This window comes from Manacus candei, unplaced genomic scaffold (genome assembly GCF_025592945.1).
Source record: "Manacus candei isolate 608988 ecotype Guabito, Panama unplaced genomic scaffold, ASM2559294v1 h1tg000018l, whole genome shotgun sequence".
NCBI lineage: Eukaryota > Metazoa > Chordata > Aves > Passeriformes > Pipridae > Manacus > Manacus candei.
In genome coordinates this window covers 11,997,780-12,014,123 of record NW_026138066.1, presented here as the reverse complement: position 1 = coordinate 12,014,123, position 16,344 = coordinate 11,997,780, and the positions used below count along the sequence as shown (strand labels likewise).

The window sequence follows — 16,344 nt, the reverse complement described above, 5'->3', positions numbered from 1 at the left end:
GTCTCAAGCTCCTAACTTGATCACTGCAGTGGACTTTTGGACTTCCTTACTAGTTTTGACAGCTCTCTGTGTTTATTATTGAACTAGAGTCTCATCATGAGTATCTGGATCCAGCATTGCATAGGTGTGACTAACACAAAATATAGAACTCCCCAGGTCCAGTTTTCAACGTCCAGCTTGAACCTTTTGCTATGGTGATGCGGAGTAGACCAAATATTGTTGATATTGGAGAAGTCAGTTACTAGTAAAGTGTGCTGATGACTGGTTCTTGTGGGACATTTCAAGGGTTGCCTGAGGAGCTTGGCCCTAGTGTTCCCTAGGACACTATGTTTATCTGCTTTTAACGGGCTATTGCACCTGCACATGATCTGTTTTCATAGCTACTAAATAAGCACCTCAGAGAGTGTCTGTTGGCTGAGATCTTTACCAGTGTACTCATCCAGGACCATGCACAGATACTAGAATAATATTTTTATTATCCTGAAAATAGCCAACTCCAAGATTACAGGAAATCCAGGGCAGTGATAGCTTCGTCCAGGAAATGAAGCCTTAGGGTCTACGTCATATCTGTCATCATCCATGGGTTTGGTCTTCTTTAATATTCTGTGTTGCCTTTAGCTAAATGTGTTCTCTTCATCTGTTTCCTCAAGTTTTTTTCCAAGACCTCTTTTTTCTTTTCTGTCTCTCTTACTCAGAATTTATCTCTGAATTTCTTCTCTCTTCTACGATCTGTTTTCTTCTCCTACACTTTCTCCTATCATCACTTTGTTTCATTTCTCTCTTCCAAATGTTCCTTTTGTCTCTTCATTTTCATATTTCTAGGGCTGTGCTCAGGCCCAAAGAAAAATATACAAACTTATCTCCTCCTCTTCCTTTATCCTTTAGCTTTCCTGTGGGCATCACATATAACTATGCTGTGATCTAGATGCCTTCTTTCCATCTCTTTTCTCCCTGTAGTCTCCCTAAATATGGGTCCTCTAAATCTTTAAAGCCCAGCATCTATCTTTGCATACTTACTAACAGGAATTGCTAACCACTGACAAAATGCTCCATCTATGTGAAAGTGGGTGTCTCTGATTAATTTTAAAGATGGATTCTCACAAGGTATATCGACAGATCTGTCTGAGGAATTGCTGGAGCCACCTTTTAACCTGGAAGGTACAGTATTCAACAAAGGATATAAATCTTCTTTAACAAAAGAAAAACTCTCTTCATAAAAGCAAAGATAAATTCCTGAGAGTGATTTTTAGGGGCAACAGTCTGCAGAATTTTCTGTAGTACATGTATAAGGGGAGGGGGAGGTTCTTGGGAAACAGTCATCGATTGCAATCCTTTTCTGCTAGAAGCTGAAAGAAGCAGCTTGAAGGAGAACTTTATTCCTAAAAGTAAGACACACAGTTATGAAAAAATATCATAGCATTATACTTTGAATCTGCAGGGCTCTCTAGTTTATAATAGTTCTCTTGTCTTCTGTGCCCATTTTATAATGCTATCTTCAAATGACATGGAAAGTATTGATCCTGACTTGCTAGTTCATAAACCTGGCTCCAATGTCCAGGTGCCAGCAGTGTTACAGCAGCCTATGTTGGGACGACAGGGTGGATAAGAAAGTGTTATTTGTAATTGAAGCTCTTCTGAAAGACTGTACTGTTAGGATCACTCTATGACTTACATGCAACTGCCTAGGGGTAGGATTAAAAATCCAAGAATGATGTAATTATGTGAATAATTCTGACACAGCCTTCCTTTTTTAAAGGCACAAGGAGAGATGGCATTTCATTGCAATATGTAAATATTCTGTGTTTCTCTTATTCCTCAGTTCTACTTTCAAGGCTACTCAGTACCAGCTGAGATTAATTGCAAACCCCATTTCTCTCCAAGGAAGCTGTTAAAGAAATTATGAGCGCTTTTGGAAATATACTCTTTGTCCCCCTTGTTTTCTACCAGCTGAATTAAAAAACTAACCAGCTTTCTTTCTGCCACAATTAAATTATAGACATATTCTAATAACATTTGTACCATTATATATAAATATATAATCATCAGGAACCCCTTAAGGTTTAAAACATTCTTCCTGTGTATGAAAGTGAATCTACATTGTGTTTACAGCATAATTAGAAAAAACAAAATAGAATTATTCATTAGAATCTAATGTATCTATTACTGTTTTGTAATTTTCCTCATCCATGCAGTGAGTGTATTTATAATTCCCTGTTCTTTTGATTTGTCCTCCTCCCTCCATTTCCCCGAACTAGCCGATGAATGGATCGTGGCTAACCCGGAGCTGACAGACAAAACGAAGTTTACTATCAATGGCCTGCCCACTGGCTCAAAAATCCTTGTGAGAGTAAAAGCTGTGAATGCTGCTGGTGAAAGTGAGCCCAGGTACCACCCACAGCCTATTTTAGTCAAGGAAGTGATAGGTAAGATCCTCCTGACTACACTTAACCCGCAAATACACTCTGTTTCCATACTGAGACCTGATTTTTTAAGGCTAATACTTATTTGTTGTTGGAAAGTGATGATACAGCCTTACAAAGCCATTGTGTTATGGCTAGAAATCATGAAACCACCTTTAAAAAAATGTCATAATTATTTTTATTTGTTTCATTTCTGAGCCTTTATCTCAGTTTTTTAGGGCTTTTTTTTCCTGCAGAATTTGAAATTGACGGTGCCTTCTTAAAGTTGCACTAAGTTTCTCACCTGTTCCTACCACCATAGCATTTGGTGTTCTAAAATCTGATGGTGTACTAAATGTAACACTGTGGGACCAAGAAATTTAAGATACCTCACACATCAGTCACTTCTGGGAATTGCAGACCACACAGTTTCCATTTTATATTGATGCCCACCAGTGCTGCCTCAGTTAGAAGACAACTGTAATGCACAAGCTTTTTTTTTTTTCCAGAACCTCCTAAGATTCGTCTACCAAGACACTTAAAACAAACTTATACTCGAAGAGTTGGAGAAACTGTGAATCTTGTTATTCCTTTCCAGGTAAGAGCTAAAAAGATTCTCATTTGTTTGGGTTTTGGGGCTTTTTTTGTGGTTTGTTTGTTTGTTTGTTTTCATACTGATGCTTTTAAACTTACTCCTCTGTAACTTAAGCAGTGTGGAAGCACACTGAAGCACAGAGGTGTTTGAAAGCTTTTGCTTTGACATCTCAAAGAAATTATGTTCAGCCAAGTAGTGAATTGGGTAGCTAGATCAGACAGACTGATTGGTCATCTGTCATCCAAAGGACACTTATTAATCCTTGCAGTAGATGTTACATGTGAGATAATTGCTAGCACAATGCAAAGTGCTTACACTGTGGGTGGAACAGTAGCATTTAATAATTTTCTTGAGAGAGGAAAAGTGATGGGAGGAGTGGGCAGACTGCAACTTTTAAATCCTTGTGATCACAAATATGACTATTTCTAAATGTATAGCATGTTTTCCTACAGTGTCATGTTAACCTTCATTCCCACACCTTTTACAACAGTGACTGTCTCTTTACTTGCAGAGTCCTTCTTCTGGATACAAGAATTAAGGAAGAATTCATTTCTATTTCATGTTTGCACACTTAAAGATACTGGATGGGCATAACTCAGCTTCTATAAGGCTGCTAAAAGCCTTATAAAAGCTTGATCAGCAATACACTGCAAGCTATACTTCTCTTGAGAAATTAAAGGAACATTAAAATCTATGGTTAATTAAAGAGATTAAAGTCTATGGTTATTCTCTAAGATAAGGTGTTCAAAGCAGTGTGAGAATTACCCTCTTCAGATAGCATCTACAAACTGCCTCTGGAAGGCAAATCCCATGGTAAAGCAGGTGGAATTCACTCTAAATTAAGTACCTAAATTGGGCACTTAGATATACAAAAAATGGCACACAAAAGACATCATCCAGCCTACCTAACAGCTATTCCAACTTCTTTTGCAATGAAAGAAGAGAGTTTAGGTTCCCTAGAGTCTTAGTCTACTATTTCCCTCTTTCATTGGCAGTGGAGAGAATGTAAGCACTTCCAGAGGGTGAAATACTTTATTCTGTATTTTCTGTGAGTTATTTTTTCTCCTTTTTATTTTAGAAAACTGGAAGTTATTTGTCAGATATAGCCAGAAAGATAATTACTCAATATAGCCAGAATGTGCAAATATTTTCAATGTCCTGGGGCAAAAAAAAAAAGGAAAGTAAGTTATATTTCAGGTGAATTGGTATGATTGCATCTCTAAATGCTGTATATTTTAAAAAAGAATTTTTTGTTTCTTTCAGGACAGTTTTTATTTCCTGTTTGGGAAAAATGGGAAATGAACCTGTTTTCTTTTCTTCCCTTTTCTCTCCAAAAAATTCATATAAAAATTGTTTTCTGGCTTCTTGCAGGGAAGGCCACGGGCAAAAGTATCCTGGCAGAAAAACGGTTCTCCAATCGACAAGAATGAAATCAACATCCGCAACACTGAAAACGACACCATCATCTTCATCCGGAAGGCAGAGAGGGGGCACTCTGGAGAATATGATATGAAAGTGGAAGTAGAGAACTTGGTGGCCAAAGCTACGATAGATATTCAGATTGTTGGTATGTTTTGAGAAATGGAAATAAATCCAGCCTATAGGAAATTCCAAGCCTATAGGAAAAACAAGGATCCCAAAGAACATCTTTCTTGATAGTGGTAACTCTCCACATCCAGTTACTTGGCTATAGAATTGTGGACTCTTAAGTAATAATCTCCATAAATAACAGCAGATGCTTGTTGGAACATGTCAGTCTCTTTTTTCACTGTCATGCCCTTCATGTTCTTGCCTATCCAGGATGCAAGTTTTTTCCTGTTGAGTGGTACCCATAGCCAGAAATAGCAGCAAATTCATAGTAAGTTTGTCACAACTGTAGTGTAAAAAAAATCCTAAATGTTGAAAGTACATGAAGGTAGGAAAGACAGGCAAGAAAACACACTTACTTTTCATTTTTACCAATCTATTTCTTTACATGGTAGTCAAAACTGGTAGCACAACTTTAAATATTAAGTTTATTTCAATTCTCACATCTTAACTTCAGAAAGTTTTATTTTGCAACCTTCGTTTTGACATTGGTTTTGAGTATTTTTGCATGCGTGTGTTGTAGGAAAGAGAGAAATTAAACTAAGTGGAAGATGTGTGTAGGAAAAAGATAGAGAAAGCAAAGAGTAGAAAATGTCAGTTGCTATATTTTTGTTACAGATCGCCCAGGCCCACCAGAGATTGTAACTATTGAGGATGTTTGGGGAGAGAATGTAAATTTATCATGGAAGCCACCAAAGGATGATGGAAATGCTGCCATTACTGGGTACACTATTCAAAAAGCAGATAAGAAGAGTATGGTAAGTAAAAATGAGATGTTTAAAAGTTTGATGTACTCATGAATTCTCCCTTTTAAAAACAAAAAGCATTACATGCTTAAAATTATGTAGGTGGACAAAGCATTGATTTATCAGCATTCAAAGAATCTGTAAGGCATCTCTAAAACCTCTAAAAATCTCTTGTTCACTATAACTAAAGCCTACAAATAAAAATGTTTTCAAATTATGCCAAAGAAGAGGACTAAAAAGGGACAGGTGGATTTGAGAGAAGTAATTCCGCATTCTTCCCTTGTCTCAGTAGAGAAAATAAAACCTCAAAAAAATTAATTCTAAAGTCAGTACGTTGCTACTAGAACAAACTGTTGTACTGGTGCTGCTGTTTTCAAACCTGTAATGTCACACTGTGTGAGTCATTGCCACTCCTTACTACCCCTGACAAAATGGCACATATTAATACCTATATTGCTTTGAGATTCACAGATGAAAAGTGTAATATAGAAATGTTCATTATTTTCATTAAACTAACAGGAATTTTTCACATCCTTAAAAGACAGGAGTTGGATTCTTAGATTTAACATTTACTGCAAATTTAAACACTGGAAATCTAGGACAACATTTTGGGAGTTACCTTATCCAAGAGAGTCTTCTAGCGTCTTCCCCCCCAACTCCTTGCATTAATATGTTTATCTGCTTCATGGTCTGATCAGTTCATTCTTCCTGTGTCACTGTTTCCGTTTCCATCCTTTTTTTTTTTCCTCTTGAGACTGTAAGAAGATATGGTCTCTGGTACAGTAATCAAAACAATGTCCCCTCTCCCTAAATTACTGTGTTAAGGGGAAAGTAACAACAGAAGCATCTAGGGTCCAGTGTGACATGGATCATTCAGGTCACAGTTTCCTCACATTATCTGTGATGGTGCATTTTGCAATTCTGGTACAGCTGGCCTTCTACAGAAAACTGTTTTTCCAAAGGAACTTTGGCTCTTTAAGTTGACCAAATAGCAGTGCAAACTGTGGTACAGGGAACTCAGCACAAGTTCATCTTGAGAAAAGCAAGAAAACTATGTAGGGCAGAGTAAAGAAAAACAAAAACATTGCTGTGGTCATATTGCACTTTATATTAATTGCATTTTTAGCATTGACCTCTTTCATCTCAGATTGTTATTTAAGCATTGTGTACTAGGAAAGAATTCACATGTCCTGTTACTGCTGCAAGACCAAAGCACTAAAACCCACTTCCCCATATGAACCTTTAGATATCAGAGGACCACTGGCATAAAACCACATTTCTCACGAACACTCAACCTGTGATAGAGAGGGTAGATGAGTGTGGTGGTCTCTTGTGAGTACATGTTACTGCAGAATAGCACATGCTACTGCCTTTGCCCCCAAGCTGAAGTTTTCTTATCTGCAACTGTACTTTCTCTGTCAGCAGACTGAATTAGGAATGAGGGTGCCCGCCTTGCTCACACAACAGCACCTTTGTAATACTGGATTGCCTGAAACAAACCCCTCCAGCTACCAGAGTGTAACAATTCAGGAGGATTCACTTTCCATTCGGCCTTCACTGCTCTTCACTGAGCTCTGCAGTGTTCTCATCATCACTCATTTCATTAATTATTGTCAGTGTCACTACTTTAGCGTTAAGTAACATTCGCTTCAAAGAAAAATCTACTCCCACAAGCTTGATGATTCTTCCAGTTGATGTCTGCGAGGTGCAGGGTGCTGTGGGGAAGCTGACCCTCTGTGTTTGTGCCTTTCAGGAATGGTTCACGGTGATCGAGCACTACCATCGCACCAGTGCCACCATCAATGAGCTCATCATAGGAAACGAGTACTACTTCAGGGTCTTCGCTGAGAACATGTGTGGCCTCAGCGAGGATGCAACGATGACCAAAGAGAGTGCTTTGATTGCAAAGGATGGTTAGCTAATTATCCATTCCTTGTCAAAAGGGAAGGGGGGTGCTCAGAGGCTGGAGGGTGATCAGAGGTAAAGGCAATATCTCTAGAGCATTCAGAGGCACTCCTAGCCCCAAGACCAGGTGCCACCAACAGCTAGGGCACTTCCTATTAAGGCACTTCCTTCTTCATTTGTACACATAGTTCACAGGCATTGTTTTAATCAGGAGTGGGACTTTTTTCCCATGTTCTGTCCTATGGTCTTGGATCTCAGACTCACATCACCACTGGCAGACGTAAGCTGACAAGAGCTGGAAGAGGATTAAAGCAGCTGTTCTGTTAGAAGCGGCGGGTCACTGCCTCCCAGTGGAGACTTGGCATCAGCTGTGCAAGTGTTCCCTCCATTTCAGGCAGGATCCAACAGGAAAGCATAACTCCTGCTTCACATCTCTTGAGGATGGGGCTGGACAAACTCTGATCCTGCAGTCAAAAATCCTGACATTTCAGAAGTAGGCAGTTTGAAATGGTACTGTAAACTTTAAAAAAACCCAACCAGACAAAAACCCCTGCCCATTTACAGAAGGGGAATTCTACAAACAAGTGGCTCACAGGAAAAAAATCAAACCAGATCACCTCAGTTTGTCTGAAAGGAAGGAATACATGACTGCCATGATGCAGAGGACAGACAACCTCTACAACCCACACTGCCAGGCTGAAGAACTGCAGGTCCTCTCTTTTAGAAATAGGGTCATGAACAATGGCTATAGAAATTGATTTTCATCACACCTCACTTGCCCTTCTCATGAGAGCAAGTATCAGGCCTGAGCTGCACTGAAGTCAGTATGAGAGCTTGGATCAAGTTTCAGTGAAACAATGATGTTTGATGATACCTGTGCACAGGAATAGATGTCTGCCTGTCCAGCTGTTTTAAATGCTGGCTGAGTTTGTGGCTGAAGAAGATTTATTGATGGTAATCTCCACTGCAGAGCAGGGATAAAGTGGTAGTGAGAAAACACATTTTACTACCATGTTTTCCTTGTACAGAAACTACACCCCCTCAGGTATCTGTATTATCAGTATAGTGTTTGAAGCAGAAAGAAAAATGGATTTTCAGATACATAGACAGTTTGTAAGTAGAAGAAACTGTGAAAAAGTAGTTGTCAACAGAGTGAACAAGGCTTGTCAAAGGTAGGCATCCTGCAGTACATTGGTCATGATCTGTCCTATTCTGTAACACACAGGGAAATCAGGCAAAGACATGGAATAAACATGTGTTATTTTGTATACCACCTACACAGGAAATAAAGAGAAGCTCTCAGGCATCAACACTGTAGCATGGGCAGGGGCTGTAGTCACTTTGTAGGTGCACTTCCAGCCTCCCCTGCGAGTGCAATTACTAGAGTCACCGTGCAGATCAGAACCGACTCCTCGTAGCCGTTTAAGATGCTTGGGTATCTGTCTACACGCCAACACTCTTTTTCAAAAATGTTTTATTTTCATTCCATAGGTAAAGTCTACAAATATCCAGTTTACGATGATTTTGACTTCAGTGAACGGCCGTTGTTTACTCAGCCTCTAGTCAACACCTTTGCCATAGCTGGTTACAATGCTACCTTGAACTGCAGTGTCCGGGGCAACCCCAAGGTACAGCACAGCTCCTAACAGCACTTAAAACTTGAGAGAGTTTAACCTGACAATGCAAATTATAAAACCACTTTTGCCATTTGTCTCTCTCACAAGCCAGGCTGAAGGCAAAAATACAAAAAAAGGACCTACTTATTCGTGCTATAGGGACTATAATAGTTAATCCACAAATAACTCAGTGAAAGGGCAGAACCTCAGGAAAAGGCTGGGCTATACTGGGACCCACACTGACAATAGCTGTCAAATTAATATAGCAGTAAAGGTTATTACAAAAATAAAGCCATAATTATTTTTTAAAAAGCTAATTATTCTTTAAGTAAGCACATTGCAGGAATACTCTGGGGATCATTTTGTTTCTCAGACCCACTGCACATTGTGTCTTGTGGTTTCTTTTGAACTGTGTCTTTTTGTGATCTATTCTCTATTGTGAGAAGCTGAACTGGCCTAGTAAAATGAGAACTCCAGAGTGTTTAAGAACATGTTTGCTGTTCACTCTTTACCTTCACAATTTCTGACTGTGCAAATTACTGCAGAAAAACATGCTTTTCTTGTTAACTCAGAGTAATTGGGTATCAAAAGCTAGTGCTCAGATGTTTGCTATCATTGCACAGTCCTTGTTGTATTGATAGCAGGCTTAAATTTATGACTTTAACTATGTGATAGGAGCTGCATTGAAAAAAAATCGTGCTTATAAACAGATGTATGATGCAGCCCATATTTATCTTTGAGAAAAGAATTACAGTTTCCTTTCTATCACTACTGCATCTGTTTTCCATCATTTCTGGATTGTTTTAACTGAACATCACAAAGAAGTGATAAAATATTTCAGTTCACAATTTGTGCATTTGGGCTTTCTTTTTTTTTTTTTGTTTTTTTTTACCACAGCCCAAAATAACCTGGCTGAAAAACAAAGTCGTTATAATGAATGACCCAAGGTACCGAATGTTCAGCAACCAAGGTGTGTGTACCTTGGAGATCCGCAAACCCAGTCCCTATGATGGAGGCACTTACACCTGCCGAGCAGTCAATGAACTTGGAGAGGCAGAAGTGGACTGCAAACTGGAAGTAAAAGGTAAGGCCTTTAAAATATTGCAAAGGCCCTGTTTGTCTGAATTGGAGCTGAAAGTACATAAGGCAAATCCAAAAGGGAGTTCAAACAGCTTTTTTTACCTTTCTGTATTCAAATAATAACTTTGTTAAAGAAAAAAAATATATTGTTTGCTTTGTTTTATTTTTGAGGACCAACATACTATACTTATGCTATATTTCATTTTCCTCAATGACAATTCACATCTTCAGTGATTTCAAGGACTTTTTCACAAGTGACAGAACGGTAGACTGTAACTCTCAGAGCTGTGCCTTTTACCTGAGACACTCCAGTAAAACTCAGTCATTGAGCTCTCGGGGAAAACATCAAGCAAAACATCTCAGATAAGAGGCATTTCTCTGAAGCAAATGACAAGGGGAGAAGGAGAGAAAGAAGAAAGATTAGTTCAGGGCAGAATTGGTCTGCTTTAAAACTATTTATTAAACAAACCAGACATTTGCATCCAAGGAACTTTGTTCGCAAATCATAGTAAAAAGTAGTATTGTTCCCAAGGACACAAACTAGTTGATATAATTGCTGCATTTGCTTTAAGAACACAGTATACAAACCCATGGATTTTGCAAAATCCTGGTATAACTGAAGAACTATTTTTGTTTTCATTAACAGATACATTTTATGAATTTCAGGTAGTTTAGAATATCATGAATGGCAAATGGATCTAGATTGGACTACTAATGAAGAATCTCATGACCCTTTTTTTTTCCAGAAAATTACTTCCTAGGAAAAGATAGCGTCATATTTAGCTGGACTAATTCCCACCAAAGGCTTTAGTTTCAACTGTCAAATAAGCAAAGTATTTCTGAAAAAAATTAATCTGAGGTTATAAGTAAGGAAACCTGCCTAAAGCCAGCTAATAGGAGATGTCTAACTAAGGAATTTAGAGGGAATTTAGATGATATCAATATGGTCCTATCTATATTACTTCCATCATGCTAGTCTATAATGACAACCACATTTAATATTTGTATGGATTGTATTGTGTTTACTTCAATTTCCTTTTTCTGTATTTTCTGATATATCTTGTCCCACAGCTCAAATTTGCCAACAAGAAGACATTTCAGTAAATGTTTGGTCTATGAAGTTGAACACTTAATGTAATGAAAATATGCATAATATGTTTCTTAGTTTTTATCTTTTAAGATACTGCATTTAAAAGATGATGTCCTTGTACCGCAAATGATTGTTTTCCTTAAGCACAAGCAAACTCTCTTTCACAGCAGAACAGAAGACCTCATCACCTGAGAAGGTTGCTTAGTCTATCTTTTTTATACTGAAAAGCCAAGTTAGGTTGTTATTTCATTGAACATTTTAAGTTCCCAAGCCCTAAGATTCTTATGCACATTTACATTCAGTTGTAGCTTTTTAGCCTTCAGCACTTTGCTTGTAGTACAGTCAAATGCTATATTTTAAATACAAGAAGATGTTTATTTATGTCCTCTGTTTTACCAAGAGGTTTTTTGCATATAATGTTCAGAAAATAATGTGTTGTTAATCTCTTACTAGCCATATAATGGGCTGCTTCCTTAACCTAAAATCCACCTTCCCTAGCTCATGGTTCAACCGATGGATTCAAGGGGAACAGGATTAACTGAATACAGCAGCTGAGGCTTAGCAAACCAGGGAAGGCTCAGGGTTTGCTCTATGCAAATATAGCAAATTACTATTAAACAGTCAGAATATAAAAACATAATTACATCTTATTTCTCTCTTCTACTGTCTTACATGTTGAATTATCATTCTTTTAAGTTTCCCAGCCTGTTTGTTCATTTAGGAGGGCTCTTCAGATGACTGCTCATCACACTGATGCAGAGCTGAGACCTGCGGATTTCTCACTCACTGGAAATGAATTGCAGTGTGTGTGTGTGTGTGTGTGTGTGTGTTTGTGTTTGTGTTTGTGTTTTCATTTGTATAGCTTTAAATTGGTTCAGCTTTATTCCAGCAAGTAACAATCAAGGTCTGGATTTGTAAGATGATGAGATAGTTGACTGTTGCCTGAATAAGACTAACAGGCTCAAGGCTGTGCTACCTATCTGGTGAATGCACAAGGTAAATGCTATTACTACAAATAGTAGGTATTACTTACTTACTAGTAAGTCGTGCTAAAGAGCTCTATGCCATGCAACAGTATATACTGTAGCAAGATATTTTTCCTTATGTTGGCTAGAATTACTTTTAGCCATCTATCTTTGACATATGGGAGATCTCAAATTTATCATGCATATATAAGCTCAGCCCCAGGAATGTTCACAGAACAGCCTAGCATTTCTGATTTTGCATAATATTTGAATAATTGACTAGATAGGAACACTCAGGCTATGAATCCTATCAGGATGCTACATATTTCTACATTTTTAGCCATTTGCTTACATTATTTTAGGTGTAAAAGCAATGACCCCTAGTCATTGCTAAATTTAATTCTCATTTCCTGAAACTTATAAGCACAACAATTGAAATAGTAAAAACTAATTCTGTCCTCAAAAGAGGTTTTGCATGTACTGATGTTATTTCAGATGGACAGTATTTCGTTCTTCAGTTTTAAGTTTTGCTGGGTGAACTTAAAGATGGTAGTTATATGAGCTGCTCTGTACAATTGCACATACAGTGGCCTTTTTTGTAAATATAAGTGTGCTGTAAAAAGTAATGTAATAAATCTTAGAGAAGAGAATAACTCTACCTCATCTATCTTGAAAGATAATGCATAAACAGAATCTCATTGCATGTTTCATACTCATCTTACTACAGAAAACAACATACATATCTTTGAGTCTGTTGAGGTAGATCCCTAAATTTGGCTCTAAATCTCACATTAGTAGCAGTAAAGAATGATTCCTTATCAGTCTCACTGAGGTCAGTGAAAAGAATTAGATAAGGTGCGATACCTCTTTTATCATGAAAAAAATGGCTTTGGAGGACTTTTATCTTAAAAGTGAAATCCAGGTTGGTGATCACTCTGGCAGGTTGGTGATAGCAAAGTTGCTGTATAAGAAATATCTTTTTAAAAGGTGTTAAGATCAACTGGGAAGAATTTCAAATGCGAATAAATACCACTATAAATATTCTAATTCTGCAGTGATCTATCATGGAGTAATTAACCCAGGAGAACCAATCTGCTTGGCGGGGAATAATCAGGTTTATAATGCGCATACTCCTCTGGACATTCCATTTCATTCCCTTCCTCTCTTTCCACATGCAAACGCATTTTCTGCATGCAAAGTGTGTATTTATTTCCTTTTTTGAATAAACTACCTAGCGTCTCATGGCATACATTGTTTATGTCACATGAGCAAAGAAGGCTAAATTAATCAAGAATATGGGTATTTAACACCAGAATTACTAAGGTTTTAGACATATTTCATAGAACTACCTGTACCTATAAAGAATTTATTTAATGACTGTGAATACCTCTGACCACTACACTTAGACCTTTCCAGGAGAATGAAGTTTGCATTTTAAAAAGCCATCTCTCAGTTAGTTTGTAGAATTATTGAAAGAACAGAAGTATCATAAAGTCCTTTGCTGCACTTAAAAGGCATTCTTTATTACAGATTAGTTTTTTGTGACAAATTAGTGCTCAGAATGATAATCCATACCTGAGCTTAACCTACTGAATTTAAGGATGAAATCTTGATTCAATTACTTAAAAGCAGAAAATTTTACTTCATTTATTTCTTCTAGAACTTATTTTACATTCAAGTTCAGTGGGGTTCAGAGATTTTCCTCTTTCTATGGAAATGTGTTTTCTTGCAACCTTGCCCAAATGTCAGAATATTGACAGTGCAGTTTTAAAATTATAATGATGCTCAGAAACCAGTCTGTAGTATATTATCATCCAAACTTACAATTCCAAACCTAAAACACGTTAGGAGATCAGACTAGATAATGTTCCTGTAGCTTTGAAGTTTTAGGGTATTTTTCTTAAAAGGCTACAATAGTCACAAAGTTAAGTGCCTTTACATACACACATACATAAATGAATATATATGGTTGTTTTATAGATTCAAAATGTTTAATTAAAAGTAAGGGTTCCTACAGAGTAAATAGCATGCTTTAAGTAATGCAAATGTGGATATATGACAAAGTACATATTCTAGTGCACAGGTATGTAATTAGTCTGTACTTGATTATTTTGCCTTACAGAGTTTCAACATATATATATATATATCCTTCAGTGTTTTGTGTGTGCTTTTTTTCCCTGGTGGAAAATATTATATATATATATATGTGTTAGCTTTTTTGAAGCTACATTTGGAAACTTTTATCATAAATATAGTTTGCATAATTTGGTTCCAATCTATACTTTAGACTAATTATAGGTTTTATAGTTACTTGTACATATTAATATAACTTTTACATATTAATGATAATTTTGAAGTGGAACTGGATCCCTACCTTTTACTCTTCATGTGCTTCTATTCCTACATATTTTACATGACTAAGGATTAAATTATCATCTTGACATAATTGTAATAATAATTTCACTCAACATTTTCTCTCTACTTTTGTGTTTGCAATTAAATTGTTCCTTCTCTTTCTCTCTCTCCCTTAGTAATCCCACAGTAAGGATTTTTGAATGTATATTGTCATCTAAGGTAAGCTTTCATATGGTTCTTGCATATGAAGCTTATGTCTGTTTACAGGTCATACAATGTCTGCCTAGTATGGCATGATTTTCATTATGTCACTTAATGAAAATGTTTTTTACAGTTAGTAGCATGATAATTTTAATGCACATAAATACAGATTTTTATAATAATTGCTTGTTATGGTAATTCTTCTTAGTAGTACATCCCACTATCTTCTAATGGTACATGTTTCAATGGAATTTAACAGTGCATGAGTTAGCATGATTAATTAGCATGAATAAATACAAGTAATAAAAGAGCATTTTGCATTTACAGTAAGTTATTTTTTATAGGAATATACCTCTACCTAAACAAAATATTTATTCCACAGTTAACTTCATTTAAAAATGAATGACTCGTATCACAACATGCACTCCATGAGCTGAAAGAATGCCAAAAAGCATGCTTTTTTTTTTTTTGTCTGTATTTTGCATCTACCTAAGGTTGGGAGCAAACAGTTCTACCACAATGACGGTGTTAAATGAGACGGTGCAGTCTCATAATCACTGGTAACTAATAGCACTTTAATTGGATAATCCTTGTGTTAATGAAGGGTATAAATTCTTAAAAATCCGTACGCGGGATAAATGCTGTGTGTAAGTATCAGCTCAATTGCATTTAGCTGAAGCACTCAGAGGCAGTTATCTTCATCCTGGCAATGTACTTTTGCTTTAAAGCTTTTGGTGTGTTCCAGAAAAAGCTCAGAAGGTAAGTGTAGCTATCAGCGGGTGGTTTTCAACTTACAGAACACAATATTCGTGCGGAGTTGTAAGGGGAATTGTAGTGGTATATAGCTTTTTCTAAAGCAAATAAAGATAAAGCAAATAAAGATAAAGCAAATAAAAATAAAGCAAATAAAGACACCCTTTGTCTGGAGAAGGGGCAGATTCTAAAGTTTTTAGCAAAATATATATCTTTCCCTGTTTCTTCCAAATATCATTTGGAAATCATGAAATTCATATCAATTAACTTAACAGGAATACTCATGTGTTTAGTTTCTGTGACTTTATTTCAGTGACATGGGGCATCCACAACCTCTCTGGGCAATTTGTGTCACTGCCTCAACACCCTCACAGTCAAAAATTTCTTCTTTGTATCTAATCTAAACCCACCCTTTTTCAGTTTGAAGCCATCACCCCTTGCCTTATCACTACATGCCCTTGTGAAAAGTCCCTCTCCATCTCTCTTGTAAGTTCCTTTTAGGCACTGGAAAGCGCTCTAAGGTCTCCCTGGAGCCTTATCTTTTCCAGGCTGAACAATCCCAACAAAAAGCGAAATTCAAAGGTGAATCTAAAAGCAAACCCAAAATGATTCTTCAGACTTTCCCAGCAGATGAAAGTTTCAACTTTCATCATCTCTCTCTGGAGGCTAAAGGCACCTATATCTAAAATCCTGGCTTTTTTCCATACGATTCTTTCACATACATCATCCCAATTGTTATTTTCAAACAGCATGGTAAATATTTTGCTAAGTACATATAAACCATTGTAAGACCCAAAACTAGAATAAGTCAAGTATCTCTGCATGTTTTCCACAACTCATCACAGTCAGGTGTTTTCTATATTGTTCCCCCTGCACTGACTTCCATCTCTGGCCCTACTCCACCCAGCCTGATGGAAAGCCAAGAGAGTCATTTGAAGTGAAGCTTATCATAGACTATTGCATGGGATGAGATAAATGACTGAATATATGATATCCTAGAAATGAAATTCACCCTGTGCAAGAGGACAGGAAACACCTGTATAGCACCCACT

The 16,344-nt window shown here is 37.0% G+C and overlaps 1 protein-coding gene across 4 annotated transcripts in view; it reads left to right on the top strand.

The window, feature by feature from the left end:
• The window catches only part of MYBPC1 (myosin binding protein C1), a 74,982-nt gene that overhangs the window by 57,714 nt on the left and 924 nt on the right, over positions 1–16,344 (top strand). For 2 of the 4 annotated variants that reach the window (XM_051784683.1, XM_051784682.1), the window contains 9 exons: positions 2,256–2,423; positions 2,909–2,997; positions 4,366–4,561; positions 5,200–5,339; positions 7,081–7,240; positions 8,724–8,860; positions 9,746–9,932; positions 13,039–13,097; positions 14,515–14,557. In XM_051784683.1, coding sequence (XP_051640643.1) covers positions 2,256–2,423; positions 2,909–2,997; positions 4,366–4,561; positions 5,200–5,339; positions 7,081–7,240; positions 8,724–8,860; positions 9,746–9,932; positions 13,039–13,097; positions 14,515–14,517 — 1,139 coding nt within the window. In that variant the 3' untranslated portion in view covers positions 14,518–14,557. Of the gene's footprint in view, positions 1–2,255; positions 2,424–2,908; positions 2,998–4,365; positions 4,562–5,199; positions 5,340–7,080; positions 7,241–8,723; positions 8,861–9,745; positions 9,933–13,038; positions 13,634–14,514; positions 14,558–16,344 lie in introns of those variants that run through there. The other 2 variants (XM_051784684.1, XM_051784681.1) reach the window with 2 other exon arrangements.